The sequence below is a fragment of the Equus caballus genome, chromosome 18, assembly GCF_041296265.1.
Source record: "Equus caballus isolate H_3958 breed thoroughbred chromosome 18, TB-T2T, whole genome shotgun sequence".
Classification (NCBI taxonomy): Eukaryota; Metazoa; Chordata; class Mammalia; order Perissodactyla; family Equidae; genus Equus; species Equus caballus.
Genome location: NC_091701.1, coordinates 34,866,293 through 34,887,141, shown reverse-complemented (window position 1 = coordinate 34,887,141; position 20,849 = coordinate 34,866,293). Strand labels below are relative to the sequence as shown.

Genomic DNA, 20,849 nt, shown 5'->3' with positions numbered 1-20,849 from the left:
ATTTCAGAATTGTTAATCTATACCCCTCAGGAAACAACTTTATCAACTGCAGTATAGTGCTTATGCACAGTTCCTTTTGCTTTTAGTCTTACAGACTCCACTCATTTCCAAAGTTACTTTAGGCCAGCACCCTTTTCCCCCATACCCTTCAATAAAGTTGTTTCATATATTTGTAATACAGTTATATTCTTTTGTCACATTCTGCATTCCATCTTGGAATCTCCCAACTTCCTAAATGATTTTTAAAAAATTGGCACACAGTAAGGGTCACTCTTTGTGTTGTAAAGTTTTACAGGTTTTGACAGATGCCTCGTCTCATACACCCACCATTACAGCATCATACAGAGCAGTTTCATCACCCTAAAAAAATCCCCTGTGCTTCACCTATTCAACCCTCCCCTCAGGAACCACTGACCTGTTTACAGTCTTTGTAGCTTGGCTTTTCTAGAATCTCATATAAACGTCATCATATATGATGTAGCTTCAGACTGGCTTCTTTCACTTAGCAATATGCATTTAAGGTTCATCCATGTCTTTTTATGGCCTGTGGCTCTTTCCTTTTTATCACAGAGTAATATTCCATTGTATGATTATACCACAGTTTGTTTATCCATTCACCTATTGAAGGACATCTTGGTTGCTTCCAGTTTTGGGTGATTATGGAAAAAGCTGCTATAAACATTTGCGTGCTGGTTTTTGTGTGGACATAAATTTTCAAACCAATTGTGTAAATACCTAGGAGCATGATTGCTGGATTGTATGGTAAGACTATGTTTATCTTATTAAGAAACTGATAAACTATTTTCCCAAGTGGCTGTACCATTTAGCATTCCCATCACTGATGAATAAGAATTCCTTTTGCTCCTAATCCTCAGCAACAATCGGTATTGTCAGTTTTTAAAAAGTTATAGCCATTCCAATAGGTGTGTAGTGAGATTGTATTGTTTTAATTTGCATTTCCCTAATGACAAATGATGTTTAGCATCTTTTCATATGCTTATTTGCTATCCATATATCTTCTTTGGTAAGGTATCTGTTCACATCTTTTGTCCATTTTGAACTGCATCGTTTGTGTTCTTATTGCTGAGTTTTGAGAGTTATTTGTATATTTTGTTTACAAATTCTTTGTCAGATATGCGTCTTGCAAATATTTTCTCCTAGTCTGTGACTTGTCATTTCATTATCTTAACACAGTCTTTCACAGAGCAGAAGATTTTAATTTTAATAAAGCCCAACATATCAATTTTTACTTTCTTGGATTACGTTTTTGGTGGTGGTGTATTGAAAACCTCATCACCAAATCCAAAGTCATGTCGATTTTCTCCTATAAAGTTTATAGTTTTGCATTTTACATTTAGGTCTCTGATCCATTTTGAGTTAATTTTTATAAAGTCTGAAGATTTTTAAAATAACAGCTTTATTGAGATAATTCACATACCACACAATTCATCCATTTAAAGTGTACAATTCAGTGGCTTTCAGTATATTTGCAGGTATGTGCAACCATCATACAATTTTAGAAGTTTTCTGGACCTCAAAAAGAAGCCCTATACCTTTAGCTTCCACCTCAATATCCCCTCAGCCTCCCCAGGCTTAAGCAACAACTAATCTACTTTCAGTTTTTACAGATTTCCCTATTTTGGATATTTCATGTAAATGGAATCATACAATATGTAACCTTTTGTGACTGATTTCTTTCACGTAACATAATATTTTCAAGGCTCATCCATATTGTAGCATGTATGAGCACTTCATTCCTTTTTATTCCTGAATAAATACTCCACTGTGTAGAGAAACCACATTTTGTTTATCTACTCATCAGTTGGTTGAGATTGGGTTGTTTCCATTTTTTGGCTTTATGACTGATACTGCTGTGAGCAATCTCGTACAAGTTTTCGCACGGACATGTGCTTTTGTTTATCTTGGGTGTATACCTAGGAGTGGGATTCCTGGGTCCTACGGTAACTCTGTTTAACTGTTTGAGTAACTGACAGACTGCTTTTCAAAGTGGCTGTACCATTTTACATTCCCACCAGCAGTGTATTATGTTTCCAAGTTTTCTATATCCTTGCCAACACTTATTAGCTGACTTTTTGATTATAGTTATCCTAGCAGGTGTAAAGTGGTGTCTTCTTGTGGTTTTGATTTGCGTTCCTCTGATGACTAATGATGTCAAGCACCTTTTCATGTGCTTATTGACTGTTTCTATATCTTCTTTGGAGAAATGTCTATTCAGATTCTTTGCCCATTTTTAAAATTGGGTTATTTGTCTTTTTATTACTGAGTTGTAAGAGTTTTTTTATATATATTGTAGATGCAAGTGTCTTATCAGATATATGATTTGCAAATATTTTCTCTCATTCTGTGGGTTATCTTTTCACTATCTTGATAGTGCTCTTTGGAGTTCAAACATTTTTAATTTTTTGAAGTCCAATTTATTTTTTTTTCCTTTGGTGCTTGTGCTTTTGATGTCATGTCTAAGAATCCATTTCCAAATCCAAGGTCATGAAGATTTACCCTTATGTTTTCTTCTAATAGTTTTACATTTTTAGCTCTTTCATTTAGCTCTTTGGCCTATTTTGAGTTAATTTTTGTGTGTGCTGTGAAGTTAGAGTCCAACTTCATTCTTTCAGCCCTGGTTCTGGGACAGGGTCAATGATGTACCTCTCTCCAAGTGACACCCCCACTTTAGGAGCTGAGCACTTGGTAGGGAGGGGCAGCAGTCCCAGGTCTCCTGGCTCGCTTCTCCATGAGCAGTTGAGGCCCCATGTTCTCAGTGGTGCTGACCCAAGGTGGAGCCTCCATCCCATGAGTCGGGGCTGGACTGAGGAAGGAAGCCCCCAGCTCTCTTCTCTATGTGATGGGAACTTAGCCTCAGAAACAGGTAGCTGGGGCAGCAGGATAAACGCTGATGTCCTTTCCCTCCCGGGAAGATAACTCTCCAGATGGGAGCTGAGGGGACAGGGAGGCCTGTGTTTTCTGCTGCGCCAAGGTAGAGTGAATTTCCCTCTTGCTGAACTAGATGCAAGCAGGGAAGGGGTGGGTCTTGGTTCAAATACTACAGACTGCCACTTTTCTTACTGAGTTTTAGTACAGTTTCTTGAATAAATCTTTCTTCATTTGATGTGTACTCCTAGAACCATTTCTAGAGATTTAAATTTTTTTCTTTTTTTAAGAATTTTCAGCAGTTTTGCTGTGGGGTAGGTGCAGAGAACTCCTCACTGTCATGTGGTTCTAGATTCTTTCTTGATAACTCACAGTCAGAGAGACTGTGGGCAGTGGAAACCCAGAAAACTCCAATTCCGGTGCCCACATAATTCATTCTATGTGTATTGATTAAGTATCAACTATAAAAATGGCTCAGAACTGAAAATGGATTGAATTGATGGTAACTAAAGCACAAAGTTCTGCATTGGCAGACCTACCATTACCCATAAACTTTATGGAATATCTACTATATGTGAGGTATAAGAATAGAAGATAAAAAGTTAAAACTCTGTTTTAGAAATGAGGAGCTTTTCACAAAAAGAGAACTAATAAACCCAGGCAGCCTGTACTAAGTGCCCAGAGAATAAATGCTCCAGTTTTTCCAGGGCACGAGAAACTATCCAGGCCTGAAGTGGTCAGGGAGGATTTCTGTGGAGGAAGAGTGAGTGGAGCCAGGTTTGGAGGAAGGAGAGGATTCAGCTGGGTGTGTGGGTCGGGGGTAGGGTGCATTCCAAGGCAGAGGTGCTGGAGTGGAGTTGTATTTGGTGTGTTTAAGGAAGGCTGAGTAGACCTGTCTGCTTGCTGCAAGGTCTGTATGGAGAGATCAAGTTGGAGAAATGAAGTGGTGACAGAAGAGACGGAGACAGGGGCTTGGTTATTGAACCATGGCGTCTGGACCCTATCTCAAGGGCTGCTGAGAGCAATGAGTGCATTTCAGAGAAGAGTGACTTGGGCAAAGGGATTTTAGGAAAATGGCTTTGCCTGTAGTGTGTAGATAGAATAAAGTGTGTGTGTGTGTGTGCAGTAGAAAGCCTTGGGGCAAGGAGACTGGTTACTGGACTGTTACAAAGAAAAGAAGGTGTGCATTAGGTGAAGGGGGTAGGGAGGGAAAGGGAGTCAGGACCTCTATAAGGCCAACCAATTGTTAAAACAACAGCCGTGTCCATTTGAAAAATCCTAGAATGCAAGGTGACATGGGCTGAATTAACAATTTGAGAGACGATACACATTTCAATGATGGATTTCTCATGCCGTAGCTATAGTTAAATTCGCAAATCTTTTTCTCCTCTCTTCTTATTACTTGAAACTCCTCCTCTCCACAATCCCTCTCTTTTAATTTGATCTCAGATTAATCTCTTAATGTGTTTGCAGGAGGAAACCAAGGGTTGCAACCATGGCAAAGATCCTGCACGGTTTCAAGGGTGAGTTTCCTCCCTTGCAAACAGCTATCCGCGGAGAAATGGAAGGCACGTGGCCAACTCTTGCTTTTTAGCAGGTCTAGAATGACCTTCAAAACTCCTTAGGACATGTTGGTCGCCCGCGGGGCTGCACCTCCCGTCAGATTCAGGCTGGCAGAATCTCCCGCGGCTGCCTGGATGTGTATGGCTCGCGGTTCTGAGGCTAGAGTTGACAAAACAAAACAAAAACACGGACAAAAAGCAAACCACAAAACCCCATGCCTTACCACAGTGGGCTGACGAGGGAAGTTGCAGAAGGAAGGGTCGGCTCTTGCCTTTTTAAAATTCCAGTGCAGTAAACACACAGACACACACACACACACTCTCACACAAGCGCCCCGGTTGGCTCTTCCCACTCCCTGCCACACTGCACCAGCGTCCCTCCCCAAGTCCTGATTCATGAACCGTGCCACCTTTGTCTCATTTTAAACTGTGCAGACTATTTTAATCCTCCCACCCCCATCCCAGATTTTCCCCCTCCCTGCATCCTCTGGAAAGCTCTGATGTAAGGCGCTCGCTAGGTGGGAGAGCGCTTCTCCCAATCGGCTCGGGCAGGCGACATCCGGAGAAGCCCCCTCTGGGGGACCTCTGCCTGCGGGGGCCGCCGCCCGGGACCCCGCTGCGGGCGCGGGGGAAGCGCCGCGGTCCCTGTAAGGTGTCGCGCTCTCAGAAGCGCGGGCAGGGCGCTGGCCGGTGCGGGTCCCGGAGCCCGGGTGGGGAAGCCCTGCCGCCCTCCCCTCTCCGGCACGCGAGCCTGCCTGGCCCTGGCTGCCCCCCGCCCCCCGCGCACGGGCGGGCCATGCGGCGGTGAACCATGTCCTCCTCCTACGCCAAGAACGGGACCGCGGACGGGCCGCACTCTCCCACCTCGCAGGTACCGCCCCCTCCTCCTCCTCCCTCCTCGGCCGCCCGAGAGCGCCCCGCCTTCGCGCCCGGCGCGCGGGGCCCCCAGTCCTGGGAGTCGCGGTCCTGGTCCCCACCCCTCCTCCGCGTCCCTTTCTCCTCCCGCTCCTCCTCTTTCTCCTCCTCCTCCTGTTCCTCCTCCTCACCTCGTCGGGTCTCTGCGCTCCCGCTCCGGAGCCCGCAGCCTTCCCCAGCCGATGCCGGGGACTTGAACCCCGCACCCTGAGTCTTTGTTAATGGATGTGGTGGGTGCTCGCAGGCTGCTCTTCTCGCGCATCTTTTCAGCCGTCGAGGCTTGGAAGGGGTGGGTGGGGGTGGGGGCTGTACCTGGGGTCCGCGGAGGAGATTTGGGTGCGGGCTCTGGGGGAGCCCCGGGAGCTGGTCCGGAGGCGGGGGTGGTCGCCTGGCTCGACGCTGCAGTCCTCACTGGCTTCTCTCTGGCCCCGTGTGTCGAGTCCAGGTGGCCCGAGGCACCACAACCCGGAGGAGCAGGTTGAAAAGATCCGATGGCAGCACCACTTCGACCAGCTTCATCCTCAGACAGGTAGGAGGCGGGCGCGGGGAGGAGGCGAGGGAGCAGGTCGGGAGGAGGCCGAGCGCGCGGCGGGCGCGGGGGTCCGGGAACCGGGCGCAGCCCCCACGGCGGGAGGGCAGGTCGCGTCCCCGCGCGCCTCCTGCCAGCCCAGGCGGGCGCCCGGGCTGCCTCCTTCTCCCTCTGCGCCCCCTGCCTCCGACGTCCTCAGGTCCCGGCGTCTCTGCACTGCCCTGGGAAGTTTGTGCCTGTGGACGGAAGTCGGCGGGGACCTGGTTTAGGTCAGGGACGTTGAATTTAAGTCTGGAAGTATTCCTGATTGCACCTTCAGTGCGTGGGGAAACGTCTCTAAGTCGTGCAAAACTTGACTTTGAGTAACCCGACCCTGAGGCTGGTTGGATTCGGCTGAGAGTGAGCGATCTTTTCTCTTTTGACCTATTTTGCATACTCTTGTCTGTCTAGGACTTGGGAGAGATCTCCGAGCTCTGGTCAAAAGAAATACACTTTGAGCAGAAAGTTTGGCGTCACTTTGGGACCGCTTCTTTGGTTCGCTTAATTAGGGAGAGACTGCTGGATCTGGATAAAGCGATATGAGCGACGGCCGGCGCTCAATTCCTGGGGTCTGGGTGGTACTACACTTAGCGTTTGTTTTCCTCGTGGTGGTTTTCTTCTGCGTGGTTCTAGAGCGCTTTGTGCGTGCTGAGGGTCGCCGGTTACGCTGAATGCTTAGGTGCCTTTCACCTTGACACAGGAAATTGGTCCTTAATTTTCATACTGTCCATGTGCAATAAATGAAAGCACCGCTCCATAGCTGCTGGGTGCTAGAGAGATCATGCAAAAGTGAGTCACCTTGATCTCTCTTTGGAACAGAGACTGTCGACGTGTCTGCTTTCCGGGTGACCTGCGAGGATTTCTTTTAACCTAAGCTCTGCTGTGGGCTGCTTGGAGTGACCTTGGGAAGTTCTTTTCCCTGTAGGTCACTCAGAGCATTGAGTAATGTGTTTTTAACCTATGATGGCAGCCGCTGTGCGTTTCTTTAGTGATTGTCATCAGTTTAAGCAGGTTATCCACGACGAAAGGGTATTAGACTCAAAATTGGACTCGGACCTCTCCTGAAGGATCTATAAAGCACATTTAGATATTTATTATGCAGATCTTCATTTTCTGCATAAAAAGAAATTACTACTACTCTTTCACTCAGTGAGCACTAAGCATATGTATTATTAAAATGTATTTTGAATTCTGAATTCATTTTAACAGTGCATTCTATCCGCTTTGCAGTGCTTATTTACATATTTGATAAGTCAAAGACATTCTTCATCTTTAAAAAAATTTTGAGTTATGTGACTGTTTGAGGTTTTGTTGATGTTTATTTCGTAGGTGCCTATTTTTGGTAGTGTTTTGTGGTTGCAATTTTCTTAGAAATACTAATCATTCAGCAGTGTATTCCATGAGCTGTTTTGCTAAAAGTTTTGAGTTCATCTCCACTGTCACTTCACTAATGCTTTATTCTTTCAAGCACAAACAAAACAGTCAATATTCTTTCTAATATGCGTATTCTTTCCTCAATTTACTCCAGTAAACAATTATGATGTTTATTATACAGGCAAGATAATGTATGTATAAGTTCCTCTTACATGTGCTGCCATGTGTTGGCTTAAAAATGTAAAAGGCGTTACATGCTGAATAATTTTGGGAATAATTTCAACCAATGCATATTTTTAGAACTAGTATGTTTTATGTGTTTCTGAAACCGGGGTTTGTTGGTTTAATAAAATGATCTAATTTAAATTTAGGAGTTAGTTGTAATTGTGTCATATACACAATGTTCCTATTTTTTTCTGCACAAAAATAATACATAATGTTTGGGAGCATTTACAGTTCAGTAAGTATCTTACACGTGATCTCATTTCAATGGCATAATATGGACTTCCATAATGGCTACAATAAAAATAACTGAGGGATTTTTATTTCTTTGACAAGAGAGAAATTACTGCAAATGGGATTTAACAATATTTTTAAAAATAAAGTTAAACAGCTTTCACCCAAATGCCAAAACCACATTTTTTAAAAAAAGCACAACAGCTGTTTTTCTTATTAGAGCCTCATTATTTGTAGAATGACCAGTGATTTATTGATTTTGAATTCTTGATACATTGGAGTGATGGAACTTCTTGGTGCTATTTCATGGGCTGTGTGATGCTTTTGCACATTAAGATGATAGTGAGGATACCAATAAAAATAATGCCGCTCATTTCTCTGTCACGTCATTTGCAAATATATGGAGGGAAAGCTTTCACTTAAAAAAAGAAATTGATGTGTCAAATCAGATGGGTAAGACTGGGCTGGTGGTGAAGGACAGAGGACAGTTGGCAAACTCACCTAATCAAACAATGTTTATTCTTTGAGCTGTACAGTTTCAGTGTATGTGTGTGTACATGCACACATGGTGTGTGCACACACATACACGTGCACATATGTGAGTTGGCATGAAAACAAGCAGACTGAGAAAGAGAGCCTGCCTCTACTCTGAGGACTGCTGGCAAAGTCCCTCCGGGATCTTTGACCTTGTTTCCTGGTCTACTAGATTGCTAGCCTCCACAATTTAGGAGGGGTGGAGGTTTTGGAATGAATCCAGGGAACAACTAAATGGTTTCTTTGAGGAAAGGTGAGAAGATTAAGCATTTTGCCATGGAGAGGAGAGAGAGCGAGGGGTGACGCAGTGACGACCTTCACAGTGTACACGAAGGTGTTCTTTGGAGATGTGATAGACTGTTCTCATCCTTCATTGAGGATGAAATTCAAGAATTGGCTACAATGAGAAAGGAATGATATTTTACAGCAAGACTTTCCTAAGAGTGTTGCTCTCAGTGGAATGGCTTTCCAAGGGAGGCTGTAGAATTTTCTCCCAGGAGATCACTCCTGACAGGCTCTTTATGAATGGATTATTTATTCATGTCTTAAATTTTTAGGAAACACTTGTTAAACATTTGCTTTGTGCCCAGCATTGTGCTGGTTACTGTGGAGGAGCAATGAAAAGATGAATGAGAGACAGCCTCTGTACTCAAAGGATTTTATTATGTAGTTATGGAGACATGGACGTATGCAAATAATACAGGGAACTGTAGCAAGGAAGAAAGGTGTGGACAAAATGCCCATGTGCACTGAGTATTGAAACACCCATGGGGGGCCGCCTGGTGATGTAGTGGTTAAGTTCTGTATTCCGTTTTGGTAGCATGGGGTTCACAGGCTCGGATCCCAGGCATGGACCTAGTACTGTTCGTCAAGCCATGCTGTGGTGGTATCCCACATAAAATAGAGGAAGAGTAGCATAGATGTTAGCTCAGCAGACAATCTTCTTCAAGCAAAAAGAGGAAGATTAGCAACAGATGTTAGCTCAGGGCCAATCTTCCTCACAAAAAGAAAGAAAAAAAAAGAAAAAGAAAGAAATAGCCCTGGCTGTCACTGCACATATAGTGTATGTGGTGGAGTACTCCAGGTTACTCCCACTGGGGTTCAAAGAGAAAACCAGCTCAGAGTGGGATTATTTTGTTGACCTCTCCTTGTAAAGTTTGCCCTTATGAGGACTGCAAAGTTTTACATGGCCTGGCCCCTAGCTGCTTCCAGCCTCATCTTGAGCCATGATCTCAGCTTTGAACACAGAGCTCGAACATGTCACCCTCCGCACTGCCATAGGCACTTGGCATATGCTGAGCCCTCTATGCGGAGGGCTTTTGCTTTCCCTCTGCCTAGTTAGTTTTTAATCTTCATTGAGACATAAGTTTAGTCTTTGCCTCTTTTTCTAACCTCTCTGATAAGGTCAGTTCCTCCACTAGGGGCTCCCAAGAGTGCCCTGTGCCAGTTCTTAATAGTACCTCACTATTATAATTTAACATGTACTTAAATTTCTCTGTTAGTGTCTGTCTTCCCATCCAGGTGATAAGTTCCACCAGGGCAGAGACATGTCTGCATTTGGTCTGCTTTGCGTCCCCAGCATCTAGTATAGTGGATGTTCAATAAGTATTCATTCAAGTGAATGAAGGAGTGGATGGATGGAAGACTAGCTTGACATATTTTAATCATAGGGTTCTGCTCCAACATTAACTCTGTTTAATGGGGAGAAACTGCCTTCTAACAAATCTCTCCTAAATTTAGTGGCTTAAAGCAGCAACAATATTTTTTATTTCTCTGTGCTAGCCAGACATTTCTGCTTTGTGTGATGTTATCTGGGCACTGGGATGGCTGAAAGGTCTAAAATAGCCTCACACATGTGGTTGGCATTTGATGCTGGCTGCGGGCTGAGAGTGCTACTAGAGATTTTGGCAGAGCACTCAGTTTTCCTCCACTGAGGCCTCTCAGCATGGTTGCTTCAGCTTCCTCACAGCATGGTGGCTGGGTTCCGAGAAGGACTATCCCAACAAGTAAAGGCTGAAGCTGCAGATTTCCTAAGACCTAGTATCAAAAGCTACATGACATCACTCTGTTGTAATCTCTAAGTCAAAACCAGTCAAAGGGCCAGCCCAGTTTCAAAGGGAGGGTAAATAGACTCTGCCTTTTGATGGGGTGCGGCAAGGTCACCTCACAAAAGAGCATGCAGAATGGAAGATTTTATTGGAACTATCTACCTTAGAGCATGGATCCTTGTGTTTTTTTAGGTATGCTAATCAGATGATCATTACAATAATTCAGTGAGCCCACACTCTATTTAGAGATCTAAACATATTTAGATACTAAATTGATCCTATAATAAAACAAGTTGGAAAAAAATTCTTTGAGTTATAATTTGGGCACTGGTTATAGACACATTTCTCTGATGAAATGCAAATTCATCAACAGAAGGTATATGCTTTGTTGAATAGAATAAGCTCTAAGAATAATCATATGCCTAGAGGCATGTATGCAAAATTTATCCATAAACTTAGAATCACAGAATTTTAGAACAGGAAGAGATTGCAGAGGGAAAGTACTTCACTCTCCCATTTTTAGTTGAATAAAACATAGACCCAAGGACATAAAGGCTGTCAATTTAAAAAACAAATTTGCCAGATCTGTTACCCTCAAAACGAGTTTATTCAGGAATAGCCAAAAGAAGTGCAATTTGGGATGTGCATGTTATGGAGAACCATAGGCAAATCTGGAGAGACCAAGGAAGGGGCTTTCCTTTATAGAGCAAAAGGGGAGTAGGGGGGACTGTTCCATACAAAAGTCCATTGGTGAAAAGTAACAGTTCAGGGTGGTGATGGCTTCTCATTGGCTGAGCTGTGATGTTTCTCATTGGCTGGGCTGTTTCCAGGCAGAGAGAGACATCTTCCTTCAGTAGTAAAGTAGTTATACTTCCCGTTGGAGATGCATGCCTAGTCTCTTCCTATTTGGAGTAATTGATGATGTATGATAGGGCATGAGAGCTCCTCCTACAGGCCTTCCTGACTCCAATTTGGTTGAGGTTTCTTTGATCAATTCCACATTTTCCCCTTTTGATCAAGATCTTTCTCTAACAGCATTGCTGATCAAGAGTCAGGTTCATTGTGTGTAGTGGTTTTGTCCCTTCATACTATGAAGGACCTTTCCTGGTTGTTGTGTCCCACATTGGAGGGAAAGTACATGGTGGTTGGAAACCACTTAGGCTAACGTTTGAGGAACAAGGAAGGTTAGGACGAGAACTCTCAGGCATTTCCCATACAAAGTCTATATTTTGCCAAGGTCATAGTCATTGGAGATCATCTCAAAGTGTCGAGCCAGCATCACTTTATCAGGCACATCATTTTTTATTTTTATTTTTATTATTTATATTATTTTTTAATTTATTTTTTATTTTTTTAAGATTTTATTTTTTTCGTTTTTCTCCCCAAAGCCCCCCAGTACATAGTTGTATATTCTTAGTTGTGGGTCCTTCTAGTTGTGGCATGTGTTTTTTTTTTTTGAAATATTTTTATTTTTAAAGAGTGGCACCTGAGCTAACATGTTGCCAATCTTTTTTTCTTTTTCTTCTTCTCCCCAAAGCCCCCCAGTACATAGTTGTATATTTTATTTGTGGGTCCCTCTAGTTGTGGCATGTGGGATGCCGCCTCAGCATGGCCTGATGAGTGGTGCCATGTCCGCACCCAGGATCCAAACCGGCGAAACCCTGGGCCACTGAAGTGGAGCACGCGAACTTAACCACTCAGCCACGGGGCCAGCCCCGGGCACATAATTTTTATGGAGGTTTGACAGGCAATAGGTATAGAACTTTAAATAAGTATACAGAGTAAGATTAAGAACAATACTATGAGCCCAGTTTGCAGGATGGTTCTAAACCAGGAGCCCAGACTGGAAAGGTAACTGGCTGAACAAACCAAAAGACAGTGGATTGTTGGGTGAAATTTGTTGTAGCCAATGTGTTTGCTCTCTTATTTTATGTAACTGGGTTTCTACTTCCCCAGAGGCATTTATCCATGTGGATAGGAGGTGTTTGCCACTGCACAGATACCTCCTTGCTCAGTGAGTAGATAATCAAGGGCTATACGATTATCCAGAACTACCTTGGCCAGTGAGTTAGGCAATCATTGCTGAGCTGAAACTGCTTTGGCTGTGGAGTTGGCCAACTCTTCTAGTGTCAGGGAGAGATTCCTGATCATCTGTTTATTGGCACTCACTCTGATCCACAGGAAGAAAGCTTTTCCCACAGAGACAAACCTAGAGTCAAGTCCACCTCCTGGGAATTCTCGTTGAGGGCTACTATGGAGATTGAGTGAGAGAGACCAATGAGAGTTCTCTGGGTATGCAGAGACAATGGGACAGTGAATACAGCAAGGGCACAATGTTCTTGTATTCTCCAGCTGTCAAGGCAATGTGCTGCCTTTTCATAAAGGCTATTACTGAAACTTCCACAGGTGAAGACATGCCCAGGGGGTGTACATAAGACTCCCACATAAGTGATATCATTTACAGACTCATTCATCGATGTAGAGGCATTAGTATTATATAAACAAGGCTCAGATACCATGTTGTTACATACCAAGAGGTTGCCTAAATACATGGACATCCTAAGAAGTGCACAAACAATTCGACATACATTGATGGTCCCCCCAAATTTTTCACACAAATAGTCAAAAGAACATGTTCGTTTTCTCCTTCCAAAGTTGGGTTAAATTAAAGCAAGGGACAAGTTTAGGTGGGCTTAGCACCCTGACTTGGTAAAATGGGCCAGCAGAGCAATTTAGACAAACAACAGCACTGGAATCCCAGTGAAATTACTTGTGGTGAACTAAGGGGTCGTTACTATCTTGGACAGATTGAGGTTTCTGATGGCAAATCCAGCAGGGAGGTTTTCCCCTTTTGCAAGGGGTTGGGAAACGTAGACAAGTGCATTGACCTTCCAAGAAAGAGAGGGAGAAAATAAAGTAAAAAGCGACATTGAGAAGAGGGTATACAAGCCAGGTCCAATCATCTTGGGAGAGCTGTCTGCCTCAGATGTCGGCTGCCTCAAATCCTAGTGAGTTTGATTTGGGGGTCCCAAGCATTTGTACAGGAGTAGATGTCAGGTAGATCCTTCTTTAGCTGTGAGTTGTGTACCTAAGGCTCGAGTCCCTGAAGTTTGGTTGCTGTCTGAGAAGTGAGGAGGGCCTAGTATAGTCCCTTCCAAGGAGATTTCAAGGGCAGTAAAAATTGGAAACAATAGTTTCGAGAGTCATGGCCAGACATTTAAGGAAACTAGAAGAATTTAGGACCCAGTCCAGCTTATATAACAGGTATATAAAAGAAGCTTAAAGGCAATTAATAGGACTAGGACTAGAATTTAATATCTACAAAGGTGCAAACATAAATTCTTCCTCCACAACTACCCCTATTTTTATTAAAGATAATCGTAGTAAAACTACTTTGTTTGTATTAAAATTGGCCTGATTATTTATATAAGTGCAGCAAGAATAGTGACTGACCATATAAACTCCCTTTTTAAAGATTGCTTTGCTGGAAAATTGTAAGCAAGGTGCTACTAGGCTGACCCTTCCAAGCAGTTTCTTGAGGCCATTTGGCCATATCTGAGCCGGCATATCTCTCTCTCAAATGTGATATTCTAGTCAAAGCCGTAGTAATACAGCCAGTATTTCCAGTGTCTCCTGTTATAAGGAGAACAGATTCTCATTGAATTTATGTAAATATATATATTGTCATGAAAAGAATACTTAAGATTTTCCAAATTCTGGAGGAATTAGGTAGGGAGAAGAGATAAATGTGCCAACCCTGTTACAAAGATACACTTTACCAAATTGATGTAAATTATAGATAGCTTAAAGAAGGGAAGTAAAGGGGGTCCTTCACATCTGGAAAACAAAATAGTAAAGCAATCCATTTTCCATTAGAGTTTTAGAAATTCTTAACCAATTCAGTGTTATGATCGTAAAGTTATCAAAAACTTGTATCCAGAGTACTTGGCATATTTTTTCCATGAATCTCTTTGAAGATGAAATATATTTATAAAAGCATCAGAATAAAACAGTAACTCTGTAAATGACAAAGGACTCCCCCAAAAAGCAAAGGGTAAGGATCAGATGAAGGTTTATTATAATGCACTTGACAAGAAAATTTGGGTATTTTTGTGACATACATTTTTTTATAATAACTAGAATTACAAGTAATAACATTATATTAGAACATAGAGTTTTAGGATTTTTCTTTTTTTGGTGAGGAAGATTGTCCCTGAGCTAACATCTGTTGCCAATCTTCCTCTTTTTGCTTAAGGAACATTGTGTGCTGAGCTAACATCTGTGCCAGTATTCCTCTATTTTGTATGTGGGACACCACCACAGCATGGCTTCATGAGCAGTGTGTAGGTCTGCGCCTGGGATCTGAACCTGTGAACCCTGGGCCACCAAAGCAGAGCATGCAAACTTACCCACTACACCACCGGGCTGGCCCCCAGATATTTAGGAATTTTATACAATTTCTAGAACACTTATATTAGTAACATTCACCCATACAGTGTAACCTAAAAAGCTTTATTAGCACTTATCTGACCATGCTTCTGATATAAGTTGACATATCAAATAAGCCTAATTAACATTTCTCTTTTTATAATGAGAGGGAATAAATCTTTTGACATGTTCCAGATGCTCTCTGGAAAATCCCAAAGTTACATCCAGGTCAAAAAAACTTCATTTAGAATTTGAATTTTTGGGAAGCTTGTCAAAAATAACAAAAAGTTTGGACACTTGACAAAATAGGATCACAGATTGTTATGAAATAACATTTAAGTATCTATTTGACCAAAGCAACAATAAAAGATTTCAAAGGCAAATACAAAAGTTTACATAGTTGTAAGGAACTTAACTCTTCTAATATTAAGAAGACTTAGTTTTCCTAAGTTATTAAAGACTTGATAAAAACAACACAGGAAATTATTCTGATAAAACACAAAATCTCCGTTCTCTAGACATATTACTTAAAAGGTACAGAAGCTTTCAGAATCTATTATCAAAAGCAGACCAATAGCCCAAGAAAACTGTGTCCTTTCAACAGGAAAGAAAGCCAAATTTTAATTTTGCATCAGCTTACTTTTGATATTAAAACTCATTCATTCCAACCTTAGCTGGTCCTGAGTGCACATAAAATTTCTCTCCCAAAATTCCTTTCCATAAACCTAACACAACTTTTTATTTTTTACATTCAGATTTTGTCCTGTGTTTTTCTCTTTCCTGTTCCGAAATAACTAGCCTCTCTTTAGGACAAAGTTGCTTTCTTTCCCTTCAACAAAGTGCATTTCTATTCCTTATACATTCCTTTACTGACATGCACATCCTACTCTCCTTGCATTGGGAGATGTTTCCCTTTTTATTTCTTGTATCTTTGGTTATGGATATTAGAATTTTTAACCCTTAAAATCCTTAATTCCTAGTGAAAACTAAGAAGTAAGCAATTGTGACTGGCAAATTTATAAATCTATCTCAATTTCTAGAAGTATATGCCCTTTTAAAGAATGCAGTTTTTTTTTTAATGTGGCACAAGACATGGTTACTAACAAACCCAAATTTATCTTTAGTTTCTTTGCAATAGGGAGCCAAAAATAGATAAATTTATCTGGAAATAATTTAGGCATTCAATGAGTTCCCATCACTTAATTTAATCTAGCAAAACTTTAAGGTTTCAAGTTACCCAAAGGATTTGGGGAAACTACTTAAAAAGGTTCACCTAGAAGCTTTATCCTATTTACATCCATTTAATTTACTTGTTTTCAATAATTATGTTTAGATTTCTGATGAAATTTCACTATACCAAGTTATTTTTCTTGATGACAAATTTTGTAACAGAGATAACATGAACTTATTTGACTAATAAACACAAGCAGAATTAAAGATGTATGTCTGCATTACATTCAGACATTGATAACTTTAAACACATGCCTATTTAATTTAATTTAATTTAATTTATTTATTTATTTTAGGTAAGTAATTTATTTTTTTAATTGCAATAACATTGGATTATAACATTATATGGCTTTCAGATGTACATTGTAATATATTTTGAATTCTGTGTAGATTACATCATGTTCTCCACCTGAAAACTAATTATAGTCCATCATCTCACATGTGAGCCTAATCATCCCTTTTGCCCTCCCCCCTCTTCGCCTATGGTAACCACCAATCCAATCTCTGTTGCTATGTGTTTGTCTGTAGTTGTTTTTATCTTCTACTTATGTGTGAGGTCATATGGTATTTGACTTTCTCCCTCTGACTTTTTTCTCTCAGCATAATACCCTCAAGGACCATCCATGTTGTCACAAATGGCCGGATTTCATCATTTCTTATGGCTGAGTAGTATTCCGTTATGTATAAATACCACATCTTCTTTATCCATTCATCCCTTGATGGGCACCTGGGTTGCTTCCAAGTCTTGGCTACTGTGTGTAATGCTGCAGTGAACATAGGGGTGCATGTATCTTTATGCCTTTGCGTTTTCAAGTTCTTTGCATAAATACCCAGCAGTGGGATAGCTGTACCATATGGTAGATCTATTTTTAATTTTCTGAGGATACTCCATACTGCTTTCCATAGTGGCTGTACCAGCTTGCACTCCAATCAGCAGTGTACAAGTGTTCCCTTCTCTCTACATCCTCTCCAACACTTGTTGTTTCCTGTCTTGTTAGTTATAGCCATTCTGACTGGAGTGACGTGATACCTCATTGTAGTTTTGATTTGCATTTTCCTGATAGCTAATGATGTTGGGCATCTTTTCATGTGCCTCTTGGCCATCCGTATATCTTCTTTGGAGAAATCTCTGTTCATATCTTTTGCCCATTTTTTAATTGGGTTGTTGGTTTTTTTGTTGTTGAGTTGTATGAGTTCTTTGTATATTTTGGATATTAACCCCTTATCTGATATATGGTTTGCAAATATCTTCTCCTAATTGTTAGGTTGTCCTATTTGTTTTGTTGATGGTTTCTTTTGCTGTGCAGAAGCTTTTTAGTTTGATGTAGTCCCATTTGTTCATTTTTTATTTTGGTTCCCCTACACAGTCAGACATGGTACTTGAAAATATGCTGCTAAGACTGATGTCCAAGAACATACTGCCTATGTTTTCTTCTAGAAGTTTCATGGTCTCGAGTCTTACATTCAAGTCTTTAATCCATTTTGAGTTGATTTTTGTGCATAGTGTAAGGTAATCGTCTACTTTCATTCTTTTGCATGTGGCTGTCCAGTTTTCCCAACACCATTTATTGCAGAGACTCTCCTTTCTCCATTGTATGCTCTTGGCTCCCTTGTCGAATATTAGCTGTCCATAAATGTGTGGGTTTATTTCTGGGCTCTGGATTCTGTTCCATTGATCTCTGTGTCTGTTTTTGTGCCAGTACCATGCTGTTTTGGTTACTATGGCTTTGTAGTATATTTTGAAATCAGGGAGTGTGATACCTTCAGCTTTGTTCTTTTTTCTCAGGATTCCTTTGGCTATTTGGGGTCTTTTGTTGTTCCATATAAATTTTAGGATTCTTTATTCTACTTCTGTGAAAAATGTTGTTGGAACTTTGATAGGGATTGCCTTGAATCTACAGATTGCTTTAGGAAGTATGGACATTTTAATGATGTTAATTCTTCCAATCCAAGAGCACGAACTGTCTTTCCATTTCTTTGTGTCTTCTTCAATTTCTTTCAGCAGTGTTTTGTAGTTTTCAGTGTAGAGATCTTTCACCTCTTTGGTTAAGTTTATTCCTAGGTATTTTATTCTTTTTGTTGCAATTGTAAATGGAATTGTATTCTTAATTTAAAGACATGCCTGTTTTAATTAGACCAACAACCTTAGGCTGGCTTTTCTTTCCTAAACATTAATCCTAGATCATGGAAACTTGAAAAGCATTTGGGTTAGTTTCTGTTATATTTCTGAGATTTAGGAATACTTAACTTATAAGCACTTAATTTCAAGTCAATTAAATAGAGCTCTTTTACAAATCAATTATAGCAATACCATCCAGAGGTAGAAAAATATCACATCTCTATAACATATACACATAGACATATATAACATACAGACAGGCACAGACAGAGATCTCATAGCTTTTATTTAAAAAACTTAAGCCATGTTTCAGGTACAAAACTCAAAAGAATAGTTGGATCCAAACTGTATTTCTTGCAGATGGACTAAATTAAGGTTACTTATTCAGATGGCCAAAGTCTTTTACTAAAGATTTTCTTATTTGCATGCTATAAGGAATCATTTTGTCTATTATTAAAAGTCCGGGGTAATTGCTTTTTACACTTTTTTCTTCTAGTTGTTTATTTGCTCCAGTTAACTTAGAAATGGTAATTAAGGGTTTAGCGTTTGAATCCTCAGAGGCTTTGATTTTAAAGGGGCAAGTTTTCACAGAGGGGGAGTGAGAAAGATGGTGCCAGGGATGGAGCCTGAGCACAAGGAGGCTGCGGGGTGGAGTCTGGGAAGACAAACAAGATGGTGCCTGAGACAAAGAAGGAGGCGGGGAACAGGAGACTTCAGAAGCCACATTGTTCTTCCTGTGTTTTAGTTATTTCAGCTAATTTAGACACTATCTTGTAGCGAGGCGATTTTAGAATTCTGTGTGCATTCAGAAGCCTCCAGGTAGCAATGAAAATAGACATACCGTTAGTTTTGCTTAATTAGAGAGCTGTGGTCTCCCAATTTGGTATTAAGAAAAGTGAGTTTGGGGAGATTGAAAATTCCCCATAATGGCTATTGTAATTCTGGTCTACTCTTGGTTAGTTTGACCCACTTAGTTAAAAATGTGCATGTAGGGGGCCCATAGTTCTTAAACATAAACCCAGCTGGTGTCCCTGAATGAGGATTTCCTTCAGAACATTTAGATGACTGGGACTCCATTTCTGAAATTTCCTCTGAAAATCCAAGATGCCAGAATCCTAACCCTGATCCCCAAAGGAATCTAAAAAGAAAGTTGCTGGGGGCTGGCCCCGTGGCGAGTGGTTAAGTTCGCGTGCTCCGCTTCGGCGGCCCAGGGTTTCACCGGTTCGGATCCTGGGTGCAGACATGGCACCGCTCATCAAGCCATGCTGAGGCGGCATCCCACATGCCACAACTAGAAGGACCCACAACTAAAAATACACAACTGTGTACTTGGGGGCTTTGGGGAGAAAAAGGAAAAATAAAATCTTAAAAAAAAAAAAAAGAAAGTTACTGGATTCCTAAACCGGATTCCAAAAGGAATCTGAAAACCAAAGAAAAACTCTTGGATTCTCAGCAAGCCTGAGCCCCACAAAGAATTGTGGTACTTTCAGAAAATAACTGGGTACTCACCAAGGGTGATGCCTTTACCCCAAGGATGCCTTGAACCAGGAGGACAAAGGCACCCCCCGTCCCTCTCAGAGGGCAAAATCTCTCCTGATCCTGAATAATGTTGGAGAGCTCAGAACACAAAGGGAGTGGAGCTTGGAATCTGCGAGGAGACTTATCAAACTGAAAGCAGGTGGCAGCTCACAGAAGTGATGACCACAAGGGGTTCAGTGCAGGTACTTTGCTTGATTCTGGGGGTCACGGTCTCTTGGGGGTCACCTTCTTTGAATTCCACTTTCTGACACCATATATGTAAACTTAAAAAGCAAATTAGCCAGTTATGTTGCCCTCGAAACGGGTTTATTCAGGAATAGCCAAAAGAATTGCAATTTGGGGTGTGCATGCTATGGTGAACTATAGGCTAATCCAGAGAGGCAAACGAAGGGGCTCACTTTTATAGAACAAAAGTCCTTTGGAGGAAAGTAACAGTTCAGCAGGGCGACAGCTTCTCATTGGCTGAGCTGTGGCATTTCTCACTGGCTGGGCCGTCGCCAGGCAGAGAGAGAAATCTTCCTACAGTAGTAAAGTAGTTGGACTTGCTGTCAGAGATGTAGGCCTACATCTCTTTCTTTTTGGAGTAATTGAAGACGTGTGATAGGATGTGAGAGCGCCCCCTATGGGCCGCCTGACTCCAGCTGGGTTGAGGTTTGTTTCATTAATTTCCACAAGGGCTTACCAAGGGTCCCCACTGAGTTCTTAAGGCCTTGCTTAGTTCTACCACTGAGACAGGGGACCCTGACTCAGAGTCTACAGTTTTTCTACCGCAACACCCTTCATCCCTGAATAACTAAGACAGACACACAAACACACTTGTGAAAGGACATATATAGCTTATTCTTCTTAGATCCTAGAAATATTCTTAATTTGTGTGGTTACTGTGAAGAACAAGGCAAAACTGGAGAATCTGGAGACTGTCGCTTTTTTCTCAATTTTATCATAGGATGGAATTTTTGTTTGCATGGTTCTTGGTTTATGGAGGTTTGTTGATTTACTTATTCATTTATTTACTCACTAGTCATTGTATTAGCCAGCGGCGAACCAGGAAACAAAACTACTTGAGTTTTTACAACCCAGGCACTTGAATGTTTAACATGGTTAAACAGGTGATGGGAGAGCTCAGAAGCGGAAGCTAGAAGTTAGCAACAGCAGGAAGCCACTATCACCTCTGGGCTAGAAGGACAAGG

General features: G+C 41.5%; 1 protein-coding gene across 5 annotated transcripts in view; it reads left to right on the top strand.

The window, feature by feature from the left end:
• The first annotated feature begins 4,780 nt into the window (after positions 1-4,780).
• The window catches only part of CACNB4 (calcium voltage-gated channel auxiliary subunit beta 4), a 241,338-nt gene continuing 225,269 nt past the window's right edge, over positions 4,781-20,849 (top strand). The window contains exons 1-2 of one of the 5 annotated variants that reach the window (XM_023622907.2): positions 4,781-5,319; positions 5,809-5,892. In XM_023622907.2, the coding sequence (XP_023478675.1) occupies positions 5,260-5,319; positions 5,809-5,892 (144 nt within the window). In that variant the 5' untranslated portion in view covers positions 4,781-5,259. The other 4 variants (XM_070240948.1, XM_023622908.2, XM_070240947.1 and 1 more) reach the window with 4 other exon arrangements.